The sequence below is a fragment of the Capricornis sumatraensis genome, chromosome 2, assembly GCF_032405125.1.
Source record: "Capricornis sumatraensis isolate serow.1 chromosome 2, serow.2, whole genome shotgun sequence".
Classification (NCBI taxonomy): Eukaryota; Metazoa; Chordata; class Mammalia; order Artiodactyla; family Bovidae; genus Capricornis; species Capricornis sumatraensis.
Window position 1 is genome coordinate 87,964,046 of NC_091070.1, and position 15,064 is coordinate 87,979,109.

The window sequence follows — 15,064 nt, forward strand, 5'->3', positions numbered from 1 at the left end:
TGTGACCAACGGATTCTCACCGGGGAAAGATGGCATTTCCTGGGAGAATCTCCCCCCACCCCCTTCCCTCCACTGTTCAGTCACTCAGTTGTGTCCAACTCTTTGCAATCCCACGCCAGGCTTCCCTATCCTTCACTATCTCCCGGAGTTTACGCAAACTCATGTTCATTGAGTTGGTCCATTTCATCCTCTGTTGCCCCCTTCTCCTCCTGCCCACAATCTTTCCCAGCATCAGGGTCCCTCCATACAGAGGCATCAGACATTTACTGTCATTTTCTGCAGAGTGGCATCAGAAGCCCCCACCCTGCTGTAGAATTGAGCCGTCACAGGAGGAAAGCCCAGGGAGGGACAGGGAGCCGGGCTGGACGGAGGCGTTGGAGGGGAATGAAGCCAGTTGATCCCCTCTCCCCCACTCTCTGCCTCTGTTCTGCCCCCTCCCCTTTCCTGCCAGCCCAGGTGGGCTTGTACATTCCAGCCTGCCTCTAAATTGGTCCCACCGCTCTCCTGCTGCTGTTAGGGCCGGCTCTGTTCACTGAGCTTGAATGTCTTCCCCCCACTTTCTTTCTCATGATCCCTGTCCTTATAACAAGGCAGACATGCTTTTTAAACTAATTCTGCTCCTCTCTGAGCCTCTGGATATTCACTTTCCAAAGCCAAGTTGGTCTCTGGGGCCCCCACAGTCCATTCACCTTATGCATGTCGGACTTAGCAGCCTTTCTGCCTGGGAGGAAGCCCCTCCACAGAGCTGCGCATCCAGCCTCAGGCCTTTTAAAATTCCTTCTCAGCCTGCAGGCTGTAATCACCCCCAACATATATTTCCTTTCTCTCAACTCAAAAAGATTGTGTAGGCCTTGTTCTTCTTTCTGACAGATCCCATCCATTCCCCCTTAGGCCACTGTTTGTCAAACTGAAGGTCATTAAATCAATTTGTTGGGTCACGACTAGCTTTTTTTTTCCTTAATGAAATAGAATACATCATAGTGCAGAGAAAATATCAGATTGCATCATAGTCGGTGACAGTAAATGCCATTTGCAGAGCACTGGTTCCTATTACTCATATGTATGCACATTTGATATAAAATACGTATTACACTAAGGACTATGGTCAAGAGAATCTGAAAAGAGCCTCCCACTCTCTGGGCCACTGCCCAGGGGCTGGTTGGCTGGGGCCCCGCAGGGACCAATGGCCCCTGGACTAACATGGGTGAGCATGCAACTCACTCCTAGCTCGTGTAGCCCCCACACCATGGCACTTACTTGCTCCACTAACCTTTGCTGTTCAGTCACTCAGTTGCGTCTGACTCTTTGTGACCCCATGGACTGCAGCACGTCACTAACCTTGGATTTCAGCTAACATGTCAAAGACAAAGGAGACCTTTCATGATCCGACCCCTTCTGATTCCCACAACCTCATCTCTTGCTGTATCCCATCGTGTACTTTATGCTCCAACACACTATGCTCTATTATCCTTCAAGGCGTGATTCTCTCTCTCGCCTCCTGCTCTTTGCACATAGGACTTCCTTTACCTGGTCAATTCCTACTTGGTCTTCAGGACTTATACTTCAGTCATTCGCCTCTCCCTGGAAGTCCTCCCTGACCATCCAGGCCTGTTTTTCCCTCCACATTTCCAGATGCGCTTGCCTCTCCACCCCCCACCCCCTCTCTTGCTGCATAGTACACCCTCCCCATCACTCTTCCTTTCGCCCTCACCCCTTACCACTGACCCGAGTCTGTCTGGCCCACAGGCATCCACTGCGACAGCACATGTCCCCCTGGACGCTGGGGCCCCAACTGCTCTGTGTCCTGCAGCTGCGAGAACGGTGGTTCCTGCTCCCCAGAGGATGGGAGCTGCGAGTGTGCCCCGGGCTTCCGAGGACCCCTGTGCCAGAGAGGTAAGGCTGGCCCCCACCCCACAGACCTTGGACAGCTCTTCCTCCCTACTCCTTCCCAGCTGGAGAGAGGCTGGGCTTACAGAGTTGGCCCCCATCAAATCCCTCCCTCTAATCCCCTTTCTCCCAGCCTTAACTTTTCTGTCCCCAAGTTCAGGGCCCAGCCTGACTGCCCTGTAGAAACAGGACCACCCCCACTCCTCTCTGTAGAAAGGAACAGGCCCTCCGAGGTGTGGGTGGATGCGACTCTCCCGGTATTGTTGAGAAGCCTCTCTCCTTCACCGTGGGGGACTGGACAGGTAGCCAGGCTGGCTGCTGCCCCTTGAGCTGCTGACCACCGCCTCCCCTTCACCCCCAGTCTGTGCCCCCGGCTTCTATGGCCATGGCTGCACCCAGCCGTGTCCCCTCTGCGTGCACAGCAGCAGGCCCTGCCACCACGTCAGCGGCATCTGCGAGTGCCTCCCCGGATTCTCCGGAGCCCTTTGCAATCAAGGTATTCTCTCCAGGGGTGGGGAGAAGGGTGTTGGGGGGGTGGGGATTCAGGGAGACGAGGAGTCCTGGGAGGGGAGTAGAAGGGAAAAAAGGTTCAGGATTCTCACCAGGCTCTGTGGAGGCGGTTCCTCAGCTCTTCAGGGTTTGTTGTTCAGTTGCTGAGTCATGTCCAACTCTTTGTGACCCTATGGACTGCAGCACACCAGGCTTCCCTGTCCTTCACTGTCTCCCAGAGTTTGCTCAAACTCATGTCTGTTGAGTTGGTGATGCTATCCAACCATCTCATTCTCTGCCATCCTCTTCTCCTTTTGCCTTCAATCTTTCCCAGCATCAGGATCTTTTTCAGTGAGTTGGCTTTGGGGGACTTAGGGCTACCTTAATGAGAATTGGATATCATGGGCCACGAGAAAAAGCCATTATGCAATTGAAGGTACAGGCTCAGAGAAGGTATAAAAGACTTCTCCATGGTCTCACGGCTAGCAAGTAGCAGAACTGAAGTGAAGTGAAGTCGCTCAGTTGTGTCTGACTCTTTGCGACCCTGTGGACTGTAGCCTACCAGGCTCCTCCGTCCATGGGATTTTCCAAGCAAGAGTCCTGGAGTGGGTTGCCATTTCCTTCTCCAGGGGATCTTCCCGACCCAGGGATCGAACCCAGGTCTCCCGCATTGGAGGCAGACACTTTACTGTCTGAACCACTAGGGAAGTCCAGCAAGTAGCAGAGGTGAGAATCAAATTCTGACTCCAAAGCCCAGTCTAAACAGATGAAAAATGAAACGAGCATAGCTGGGGTCCGCATACGAAGTGGCCACAAATGGCTAGTGCTGCATGTCAAGTGGGAAAGGCAGAAAAGGCTGTGGGAGCTCAGAGGAGATGGTTTGGCTTCGCTGGAGATGGCAACTTCCCAGCCCTTCTCTCCTCGCACTCAGGCCAACATCACTAATCCCCCACTACACGCTTTCATGTCTCAGCTGCAGAATTCACAGCTCCCACTCCAGCCAACCTCGTCCACTCACTGGAGTTGAAAGGGGCGTTAAGCTTATTGCACTGATCTGCAGTTAAAAAAGCCCTAATTTGTGTCGTATGCAAATTTCCGTGCTGTAGATATTCTCACCGTGGCTGATTTGAAGGTACTAGTGGTTTAACACCAGTTGTGAAATTCCTAAATATTTAACAACCAGGGTGATGGTAGAAGCTGGCTTCAGTGCACATCATTACTTATTGCTGTTGCTGGCTTAGTTAGGCCAAGGCAGGGTGGATTTGGGGTACAACTCCATCCCGTGCTGGATTTCAACTGGGACTTAGCCTAAAAGACAGATGGAAGAAGAGCATTGTGGGTAGAGGAACCAACCTGGGCAAAGCAGAGGGGGGTGGGTCTGTGACTGTCCAGCCATAGGAAGTGACAGGAGGATTCAGGGGCTGCGGGTGGCAAGGGGACTGGGAAGGTAGTCTGGGGACTCCTGAAACGTTCTTAAGACAAGGATGCAGAATCTGTACTTTAACCTGTAAGAAGTCAAGAGATCTTTGTCTAAGGTAACCTTAGAACTAAAAGCAACTTCAAGGCCATCTATGAAAGAGTTTCATCTGGCTTCTGCTTAAATACTTCCTTTGAGCACTCACTGCTTCCCAGGGGTCTGAATCCTTTTGATGAATAATGACCACTGAGCTCGGCTATTTTTGTAAGTGTGTGGGCCGTTAATATGTATGAGTGGGAAGTTTACTCCATGTTGCTTTGAGGTCATGAGAAGTTTGGAACCCCCCCAGGAAACGTATGTGACAGTTTCATTTGCTTGCATCCCTCCTAGGACAGTTTAATCATAACCTGACACGTCGAGGTTTACTTATTAAACATCAGAGACCCAGCCGTCAATACAGATAGACTGGGTCTAAATTAGGACCTAAGCAGCTCGAGGAGTAACTCTCAGATCCTGCAATGTCTGATTTATCGCCCGCTGGCCTAATGAGTATTTTCCACATATAGATCTAATAGAGTTTGCTATTAATGGCAACTGCCCTGGTTAAGTCTCAAACCTTGTAAAAAATTGAACTGACAGTTTCTAATGACCGGCTTTTCAGCAAGTTACAAATTACAGACATTGCTTATGCAGAATCATTAAACATAGATTAAATATAACCAGATGTTTTCTTTTCACCAGCCCCCCAGCCTGCTCCCCCCACCCCCTTCTCTCCACCTTTCCTCCCTTTGCCTCACTCTTGATTTGGCTAAGAAGTCAACCAATTAATGCATTAGACTGATCACATTAGCAGCTCTGTGGGTGGATTTGTCAGCCTTGTGTATTTGAGAAAGACTTCAAAGATAAGACTGTCTTGTTAGCAAAGATGAGTTGGTTTTAAGAAGGTGGTCAGTGGAGCATCTCTGGCACCCCATTCCCCACAGAGGGCCAGGAATAGGGGATGGATTCCCAAAACCAGGTACCTCCCAGAGGCTGACCTGTTTTTCAGGAAACAGAAGCAAGAGGCTGAGCTGCAAACAGGTGATGTACACACCATCCTCCTGGCAGTGGACCTGCCCTGGAAGGAGCTAACGGTTTTGCTAGGGAAGAGCACAGAGGCCCAGAGCAACCGGGGTTCCCACAACCATTAACTCCAGCCCAAGGCCCGTGGGTGAGGGTTATCAGCCCCATTTCAAAGATGAGGAAACAGACTTGCTCAAAGGTACTGGGACAGTGAGTGGCAGAACTTCCAAGCTGTGGCCAAGTTACTTAGCCTCTCAATGCCTCAGTTTCCTCGTCTGTAGACTTAATGATAGGGAGTAATAACGAACATGTATAATAATGAGAGTATTACAAGGTTAATTGCACTAATAGTATTTGTGACGTACTCTGAACAGTGGTACATGAAAGAGACATAGAAGTGCTTATTGGATACATAAATAAAACTAGCAGCCAAAGTTTTGGCTGGTGAGCCTGGTACACCAGGCTGCCTTTATCATTTGTCCCAATTGCTAACAATGTCCTGGAGAGACACAGGGTGGACACAGATCTGAGGCAGCTGCTGCCCACCATCTAGTCGGGGGAGGGCTGGCAACATGGGGCAGTGTGGCATAGGGAATGGAGAGGGCAGTGGGCCCAGGGAAGTTGCTTTTCTTCAAGAATCAACACCTTCCCATGATTCTCTGTGTGGCCCAGCCAAGGGGCCTCAGGGATGCAAGGACTTCCTCCCCCATAACAGGGATGCAAGGAGGCCATCCTGGAGGGTGTAGGGCTGGCTGGAGCCGGACTTCGAGGGGAGCATGTCGAGTTGAGAGGAGCTCTAAGGGACAGGGGCCACTGATTCCAGTTTCAGAACCCACTGGAAGGTCACTGTTTGGCCATCTGGGGAATAGTTCTTGAGTGTTGTACGTCGTGCACTGTGCTGGGGACTCAGACACAACAAAGAAAAAGAGAGGCAAGTTCCCTGCCCTCACAAAGCCTGTGGTCCAGAGGGGAAAATCCTGAACTCAGCCTTTTCGCAGAACTTGGCAGGAGGCAGCGGTGGGGAGAAGGGGCAGCAGTTTATCTCCGCATATTCAGCCTTGAGCACCTGTTGCTCTTCCAAGTGTGGTGGGGATACAGACATGGGTGGAACCCAGGCCTGGCCGGAAACGGTTCACCAGCCACAGTAACAGAAGACCAGGGAAGAAACTAATAGACTACGGTCCTAGAAGCTCAAACAGGGACGTAGCCTCCCAGAACAGAGAAGGGGGGTGAGAGGATTCAGTTCAGCTATAATATAAAAAACCAAAAATAACTGAATCGAAAGTGACAAGCTTTCTTTTCCTCATACATTAAAATAAATAAATAAAAAGATCCAGAAGCAGGTTACTAGGAAACGGCGGTGTAGCTTTCAAAGGTGTCAGGGACCCAAGCTGCTTCTGTCTTGTTCTGCCATCCTCAGCATACGGTTCACCTCTGGTGTAAGGTAGCTGCTTGAGCACCAGCCATCTCACCCACAATCTTCCTCCATAATCCACGTTATTCTTCAATAGGGAGGAATGGGCAAATAAAGACATGCATTTCCACTTACCATTGGCCAGAGGGTAGTCACACCTACCCAGCTGTGCAGGTGGCCGGAAGCCCAGTAAACTCTACTTCTAAGGAACAGAACTGGTATTAAAGGACTTCTTGTCTACTGTAGAGGGATCACGGGGAAGGTGGCACTTAAGATGAGTCTTGTAGGCAGGGCAGGATTTCCACAACTGGGCACAAGGGTCAGGGAAACTCTGGGAGGAACATTTAGAGTAAAGGCGTAGACAGGAAAGGCATGGGGTGTTATTTGGAAGATGGTGTGTAGTCTGGTGGCTCATGGTTTTTGGGTAAGGTGTGTTTAAGTGCTGATCTCTAGGATCTAGGTTTTATTCTGGGGCAGCAGGGAGCCACTGAGGATGTTTGAGCCGGGCACAGGAGTGCAATGAAGAAGGCTGTGCTTTAGAGAGCTCAGGCTCTAGGAAGCAGGTGGAGGATGGATTTCAAGAGAAATGAGAGGTAGGTGCTTGGTGAACTCATATCTAGTATTTAAAGGAGCTTGCAGCTTGGTTGAGGAAATCAGCCCTTCTTCCAGCAACCAAAGAGTGACTCCTCCAGGAGGGGCTGGGCCCAAAATCCTGCAAGTGACTCAAAGTGGAAATACGACTGGAGCTCCGTCCGTGTTGGAGAGCCCCTTATGGACTCAGGAAGGTTCTCCTGAGGTGGCTGAGTGGAAGCTCAAGGAATAGGTTATATTTGGGGGGACAGGGACAGACATTTGGGGCTGGCCCCCTCTCCAGCTAACTGCAGACAGACCAGCCACCCCACATGTCCCTCTTCTCCTGGCTATAAACATCCTCTGCCCTGAGGCTGTGGGACCGCAAGTGCGGTCATGGGCAGCTGAGGGCTGCGGACAGGGAGCAGTAGGGTGCAGAGGTGTTATTCCCAGCCTCACCACTTCTGTCTGTGGGACCTCAGCCAAGTTATTCTACCCTTGTGGGCCTCAGCCCATTCCTGTCAGAGGTGGTCAGGAAGAAGGCAGCTGTGGGCACAAGAGGAGGAACTCACTGCTGTGGAAGTAGGGGTGCTGAGGCAGGCAGTTCCCGCCTGATCCTTGACCCCATGGGAGCCACGACTGTGGCCTGGGAAAGGGGGTGTGGCTGTGGGTGGTGGTCTGAGGAGTGCAAGTGGAAGAGCAGGTGCCAGGCTATCCTGTGCCCACAGTGTGTGCTGGAGGGCATTTTGGGCAGGACTGTGCCCAGCTCTGCTCCTGTGCCAACAACGGCACCTGCAGCCCCATCGACGGCTCCTGCCAGTGCTTCCCTGGATGGATCGGCAAAGACTGCTCACAGGGTAAGCTGCTGCCCCCCTGGGAATGCCCCCCAGAAAAGCCCCCACCCAAGGTCAGGCCCAGAACCTCTCTGCCCATGGTGCTTCCACCTCCCAGGCTGAAATCTCCTTCTGCAGATAGGAGTGTTCACCCGAGTCCCATAGAGTCTCTACAGCTAACATGATGAATTCCTAGGAGTGATCACTGGCATTAACTGCTAGTTTTAAAGAGATGAACATTATTGGTAATATCATTAACACTGTAAATGCTGCGTATTAATAGTCCTAGAACCTGAGCAAGGAGTAGCCGCCAGGTTTGCATGGGGAGGAAGAGGAAGCAGGGAAGTAAGGTGAGGCCAGGGCAATCTCTGGGTAGGAGTGAGGGCATTCTCTGGGTAGCTCGTGTGAATGATGTCCTGGGCATCACAGGCCCAGACAGGGCATTGTAGGTGCTGTGAGGTGAACCCAGTCTGATACAGAGATAACAGGGACCTCCAGTTCAAAGGCAGAGACCCAGCCTCTGCCCTGTGGAGTCCTTGGCTGATGGGTGAGACCCAGCCGGTATTCCTAGCAAGGTCCCAGTTAGATAGCCTGGCCTGAAGGCATTTCCGTGCTGACGGCGGTGTCATCCTCAGGAAGCTCACCAGCCGAGAGACTCTCTGCCCTGAGAAAATCCCCATCCTCGTGGGGAAGTTAGCACACACAGTATTCACACCATAAACACGTGTTTACCATTTACCAGACACCCACACGCTCCAAATCACAGTCAGTCCCCAGAGAGGGGAAAGTCAGAAACCCTCAGAGCTGGGAGAGTGGACAGAGAATCCCCAGGAATCCGGGGTGCCTGGGTCAAGAGGTGACTGGAGGAGTTGTGGCCACAGTGGTTAAGGCCCTGCAAGTCAGGAAATGCCAGCGGGGGCATCGTGGCACCCGGGCTCTGACATGCACTCCCCCTTCCCCTCCCTCCCTCTCCGTCTGCCCCTTTCTGCCTCGCCCTCACCCTCTGCATCCCACCCACCCCCAGCTTGCCCACCTGGGTTCTGGGGCCCCGCCTGCTTCCACACATGCAGCTGCCACAACGGGGCGAGCTGCACCGCCGAGGATGGGGCCTGCCACTGCACCCCTGGTTGGACCGGACTCTTCTGCACGCAGCGTAAGCCCCGCCCTCCAGCCTCCCAGCTATTTGGAATCCCATGCTGCAGCCTGCTGGCTGCCGTGGGCATCGTCCGGGCCTGCAGTGGAGGGAGGGAGGAGATAGGTGCCTGGCTGTGAGCTAACCACTTCACCCTCCACCCCTGGGATTGGCTGGAGAGGGTGGCTGGCTTCAGGGGATTGATGGGGCCCAATCCTGGAAGGTCAGGGCCATTAGGTACCCCAGCAATCACCAAGACCAGCCGCTCCCTGGACAGGGGGCCCTGAGTGGGGAAGAGCAGCCCGTGGCTGCGCAGCAGAGAGACACCAGCCTGGCCTCTGGTTCCAGGGCACCTTTGTCCAAAGGACTCCCCACCCGCTTCAGTGTGAGGGTTGAGCATGGAGTGGCTCGGTGCAGGGTCTCACTGGCCGTCACCCCGTGCTCAGAGAGAGAAGGGAGGTGAGATGAGTTTGGTCCCGACGCAGACCGCCACCCTGTTTCTCTCCAGGCTGCCCAGCAGCGTTTTACGGGAAGGACTGTGGGCATGTGTGCCAATGTCAGAACGGCGCCAGCTGTGACCACATCAGCGGCAAGTGCACCTGCCGCACAGGCTTTACCGGGCAACACTGCGAGCAGAGTAAGCTGCCCTGAGCCCGGGTGTCGACGCGGGGCCTCGGCCTCCTGCCGGGGGAGCCTGCCCCTTCACGGCCCACCCCTCGGGGCCCTGCACCCTCTATTCTCTTGATTTTGGGAGCAGCTCCCAAGGAGAAAACCTGAAGGTTGGGCCTACATTGGTGTTTGAAGTTTCTTGCTCCAATTGGGTTGGGGATGGGCAGGCTGGGGCAGAGCAGAGGCTTTACTGGGGGAAGGAGCTTAATGAGAGAAAGCAAAGCGGACCTTGTTTGATCCCTCTGAAACCCCTGTGGCACCCAGCTTGGGGCCTGGCGCTGGAGGATGCTGTGTAAATATGGACCAGGTGAGGAGGTAGGGGTGGGCACCCCCCACCACACGGTTATAGGTGTCATCTTGCCCCAAGGAACAAACCAGAACACATCAGGCACCACAGAGAAAGAGGCTTTACTCCACGAAAGTGAAAATGTTAACAGCTCAGTTGTGTCTGACTCTTTGCAATTCCGTGGACTTTAGCCCGGCAGGCTCCTCTGTCCGTGGAATTCTTCAGGCAAGAATACTGGAGTGGGTAGCCATTCCCTTCTCTAGAGGATCTTCCCAACCGAAGGATCAAACCCAGGTCTCCTGCCTTGCAGGCAGGTTCCTTACCATCTGAGCCGCTTACCTGGCTTACTCCGTGAGGCAGAATAATCACCGCTGCCCAGGCGTGGGATGGGCGGGGTGGAGAGTAAGCACATTGCAGGGTCTCTGCCACCTCCACTTCGTGCTTCACAGGATGCGCCCCAGGAACCTTTGGCTACGGCTGTCAGCAGCTATGCGAGTGCATGAACAATGCCACCTGTGACCACGTCACTGGCACCTGTTACTGCAGCTCTGGATTCAAAGGGATCCGGTGTGACCAAGGTAAGGCACAGATGGCAGAGGTCCCAGGGGCTAGGAAAGGGTTCCACAGAGGCTCTGGGGAGATTGCAGGGGGAATGACTGAATTGCGTAAGGACCCTTTGTGACTTCCTTTCATTCACATCCGGGAAGAGACTGGGAGTGGAATGGGGTGGGCTGGGGAGGGGTACCCAGGCACCGGAGAGGCTGATGGAGCAGGCAGCCTCTCAGGCGCTGCTTCCCTCTGCTCATCCTTGACAAGTCTTGCAAGCCAAGGAAGGGTAACTGCAACCAGTGCTGTGGAAAGGTGAGATGAACGAGCTGGAACCACTGCCAGATTCTGGTCCTGCCATGACCCAAGTGTGCTTGGGCAGGTCACTTCCTTTTGCTGGGAATCTGTTATCCCCCCGCAAAGTGGAAAGACACAGGGTTCTGCTGAGACCCAAGGAGCCCAAAGGGGCTCATCCTTGGCTCCAGGTCTATCTATGGTCAGACAAGACTGCAGCGTGTAGTTGTTAGCGACCAAGTTGAGATTACGTGAGTAAAGGACTCAGCACAGTGCCTGGCTCGTGAACGAGCACTGGATGAATGGTTTCTGCTGTTGGTTCAAGGAGCCAGGGACGAGAATGGGCATGCAAGCATCCACAGGACAGGAAAGGGGCAAAAGGCATTTCCACTGCACTGTGGCGGGGGATGGGGGCCAGCCCGCATGTATCACTGAGAGGGGTGATACTTTAGGAGCAGCAATCCTGAGCACACTGGTTCAGCACTCACAGCTTTCACTGCCAGTCTGTTTAGTGCTCACAGTGGGATTACTGTCCCCGTGTTACAAATGGGCAGACCAAGGACTCCGAGTCATACAGCTGGTAAACAGGGAGAGGGGCTGAATCCAACATTTCCTGACTCCTGAGAAACTCAACTCTACCAGTTACTGGCTGTGTGATCTCAAGTAAGTTACCTAACCTTTCAGTGACTCAGTTTCCTCATTTGTGAAAGGGAAATAATTAGTCTTTATTTCTTATAGGACTTATAAACATCCCTTTGCGGGCTACTAGAAAGAGTAAATGGGTTAATATCTGTAACTCAGTTTTAGAACAAAGTAAAATACTCACTAAACACCTATTGTTTGTTTTCCATCTATGATCACATTTGCTCCTTGTCATGACCCTGGGTGGGACTCCACCTGGGTAGACAGACAGCTGAACACACGTCCAAACACGTGATGCTGAAGGGGGGCCAAGACCTAAACCAGGGTCTCTCGACATTAGAGGAGCCTAGCCACAGGCTGAGGCGACCTGAGAGGAAGCAGGCCTGCCTCCAGCTCAGCCCCGCCTCTGTCTGCAGCTGCCCTCATGATGGAGGAGCTGAACCCCTACACCAAGATCAGCCCAGCGCTGGGTGCAGAGCGGCACTCAGTGGGCGCCGTCACGGGAATCGTCCTCCTGTTGTTCCTCATCGTGGTGCTGCTAGGACTGTTTGCCTGGCGCCGGCGGCGACAAAAAGAGAAGGGCCGGGACCTGGCTCCCCGCGTCTCCTACACGCCCGCCATGAGGATGGCCAGCACTGACTACTCCCTCTCAGGTGAGAGCTATGCCCCCAGCACCACACGCTGCCACCCCCCCCACACACAACCCAGCAGGAACCCCGCGGTATTCTTGGGGACCCCGGGTTTATTGGTGCAGGTGGGTGGTGGTGCCTGCAGGGCTGGCTGCTCAGACTCGCCTAGAGACAGTGGCGGCGAGCAGCAGGAGCTAACTTGGAAAGGTAGACAGGGTCCCCAGGGAGTGTCACAGCTACGGTTAGCAGGCTTCTTTCATTTCTCCAGAACTTCCCCTTCTCACTGGGCTTCAGTCGCAGAACGTCCACACGAAGCAGTAACTTGCCTAAATGCTGCAGGGGACCCTCTCCCCAGCCTGATGTCTGCACCACCTCAGGAAACCAGCCTTGGGGCCCACTGTCCAAGCCCCGTCTCCTTTTTGCTGCCTTGGTGAAGGCCTCAGAGCATCCCTCCCTCCCAGTTCCCAGAGTTAGGAGGGCCCGATCTGCAGTGAGACGGGACAGTGCTGAAAGTGTGGGATATGTCCCTCGAGACAGGTCTGCAGGAACCCAGCCTGTTCACAAATGTGGTACCAATGCCAGCAGGAATTCGATCTGGGAGTCCAAGAGGGGTGGGGATGGGGCTCTTGGGCCAACCCTTCCTCCCCCCTAACCCTAGACTGCTGCCTTAGAAATAAGAACAGCTTTTTGCTTCATATTTTATTAAACTGAAAAGGTCAAAGTGCCCTAACACTGCCCCCAGCCCTGAGCCACAGGAGGGTAGGCCTGCTGGGGAAAGCACAGGATGCCAGCTCTCCATAGCTGGCTCCATGGCTCATGGCTGCCTGAGAAAGCCCAGAGATAACGTCAGCCTGCTGACACGCCATTCCTGCTAGGTGTGGCCTACCATTTACCCAGCTCTGTGCTACGCACGGCACATCACAGGCCCGGGCACAGACCCTGCCTGAGAGAGCTGCTGGTCTGGGTGCCGCCCTGAGTTTCAGCCAAAGCTGAGATCCTCTGATGAAGTCCCAAAGCTTACAGATTTGGGGACTTTCTTCTCTGACCATAATAAGCAAGGTTGGCTGGGTTTTCCCAGACCATCCCACTGGAATTCCCCAGCCCAGTGTGGAGGTCCTGGAATTTGCAGGAGGGCAAGGCCAGGAGTGGGGTTCTCTCTACAGCCTCAATACTGGGATCTGACCCCAGAGGAGGCAGGGGAGGGTCAGCTCAGCCCTACACAGCGACTCAAGGATACTGAGGCTGTCAAGCTAACACTTCTCATGCTGGTACCACTGCCCACACTGGCACACTGCAAGCAGGGCCAACACAAGGAAAGGGACAAGTCAGGCTCTACAAGTTTCCAGGGGGAACAGTAGACGCCAGGAAGCTCGGGGGATGGGGGACTCGGCTGCCTCTCTGCAGAGCACTCTCAAGGCGGCCACACCAAGCATTAGATTAGGGCTGTCTCGTGACAGGGGCAGGGGTATGATGGTATGTGGCACCTTGTTCTCTTCCCAGATTTGTCTCAAAGTAGCAGCCATGCCCAGTGCTTTTCCAATTCCAGCTACCACGCACTGGCGTGCGGGGGGCCTGCCACCAGCCAGGCCAGCACTCTGGACAGGAACAGCCCCACCAAGGTACCGGGCCCCTGACTCTCCCCAGTCCCCATCCACTCTCTTCCCACAGAGCCCTCCCCTCTGCCCGGGGAAGAAATTGCACCGCCACTAACCAGGGTCTGCATGGAACCAACTGCCAATACAATAAACAGAGCCCCGTGACCCCACGTCTACACTCTGTGAAGCGTGTAAGAGGAAGCCAGCAGGCTCTATGGAGCCAACACGGGCCATGTAACCAGTACACGCCACACGTGACCAACCCACAGCATCACTCAGTGAATACACACCCCTATACCCTGTGTGTAACCAGCGGGTGCCAAGTTATGTGATCATCTTGTAATCATCTGTAGCCTTGTCACACACAACCACGTGACCACTTCCGCCTCATGTTAACACATATAATGAAAACACCCCACCACTCATCACTGCAGTATGTTACCAACACCATGTGTGCCACAAGCGCACAGAGCAACTGCCAGTGCTCAGGTACCACCTGACATCCTCGCACCTGGACACACTACATGTTATCAGCACACACCCACAACTTACGTTGCTATCAGAACCACCACACAGGACACGGAAACATCAGCCACAGCCCGTGTTCCCATTGACAGAGTCGGGCAGCACTTCAAGGTCAGGTGTGTACCACCCTGGACAGGGCCCTCCCTCCCAGCTTCCAACATAACGCTGGCTGCTGGCAAGATGTCCTTTTACATAAGTCACAGGCCCCTTGGGCAAGGACGTCTCAGCACACACATGTACTAACCCCCGCTCCCAGTATGCCAGGACCTATAATGGGCAGAGAGGTTCAGAAATGAGAAACAGCCCCAAAAGACCACAAGGTCAAAGGGCTCACACTGCACGCATGCAGACATACACACCATGGATCATGGGGAGGTTGGGGCGGGGGGATTGGTACAATCCCAGGATTCCTGACTTCTTGTACCTCTGTCCTGGGTCAGAGACATGTACAGGAGCACAGTTTTCATCCTCTAGGTCTGTGCCTTAGAGCTATAGGGATCATTTCTCCCCCTCTGCCCCCCAGAAAACATCCACAGACCACAGATCTGGTAGGAGTGCATCCTGAACCCCCCCCAGCGACAACACCACAGACCCCGTACAGCCCCAAGAGCTACTACTATCAAGCCAGCACCCAAAGGTCACTCTTCAGGGCTCTCAGCTTCAGTTCTCCTATGGAATGGGAGTGCTGCATGCAAGGGGACCTTGAGGTCCACACGCAAAGCCTGTGACCATCAGCTCAACCCAGCCTCACAGCTTTAGGCCTATCTGAGGAGCCAAGGGAAAGGAATCCAGAAGTTTCCCAGTAGGAGGCCCGTGATTAACAAGAGCCACGTTATCAAGGCTACAGCGGACGCGAGGGAAAGGATGCCAGGGATGAGGGGCCAAGTCCCTGTGATTCTTAGTCTCATTCTAACAGCGAAGTACCAGTCACCTTCTGTCACTAAGTCAGGGGGTGGAGTTACTACAGTGCAGCCCACTTGGTGATTCTCTGGCTCACTTCACCCTAGGGCCCCAAAGCAGTTCCGTGTAGTCAAGAACCCTCAGCCTAGCACATGGGTAGCAGGGGCAAGCAGC

General features: G+C 53.8%; 1 protein-coding gene across 2 annotated transcripts in view; it reads left to right on the forward strand.

The window, feature by feature from the left end:
• Positions 1-15,064, forward strand: part of MEGF11 (multiple EGF like domains 11) — a 250,990-nt gene that overhangs the window by 223,315 nt on the left and 12,611 nt on the right. Inside the window, exons 13-20 of one of the 2 annotated variants that reach the window (XM_068964859.1) lie at positions 1,747-1,893; positions 2,249-2,383; positions 7,568-7,696; positions 8,697-8,825; positions 9,313-9,441; positions 10,209-10,337; positions 11,658-11,894; positions 13,371-13,489. In XM_068964859.1, the coding sequence (XP_068820960.1) occupies positions 1,747-1,893; positions 2,249-2,383; positions 7,568-7,696; positions 8,697-8,825; positions 9,313-9,441; positions 10,209-10,337; positions 11,658-11,894; positions 13,371-13,489 (1,154 nt within the window). The remainder of the gene's footprint in view (positions 1-1,746; positions 1,894-2,248; positions 2,384-7,567; positions 7,697-8,696; positions 8,826-9,312; positions 9,442-10,208; positions 10,338-11,657; positions 11,895-13,370; positions 13,490-15,064) is intronic. The other variant, XM_068964860.1, reaches the window with a different exon arrangement.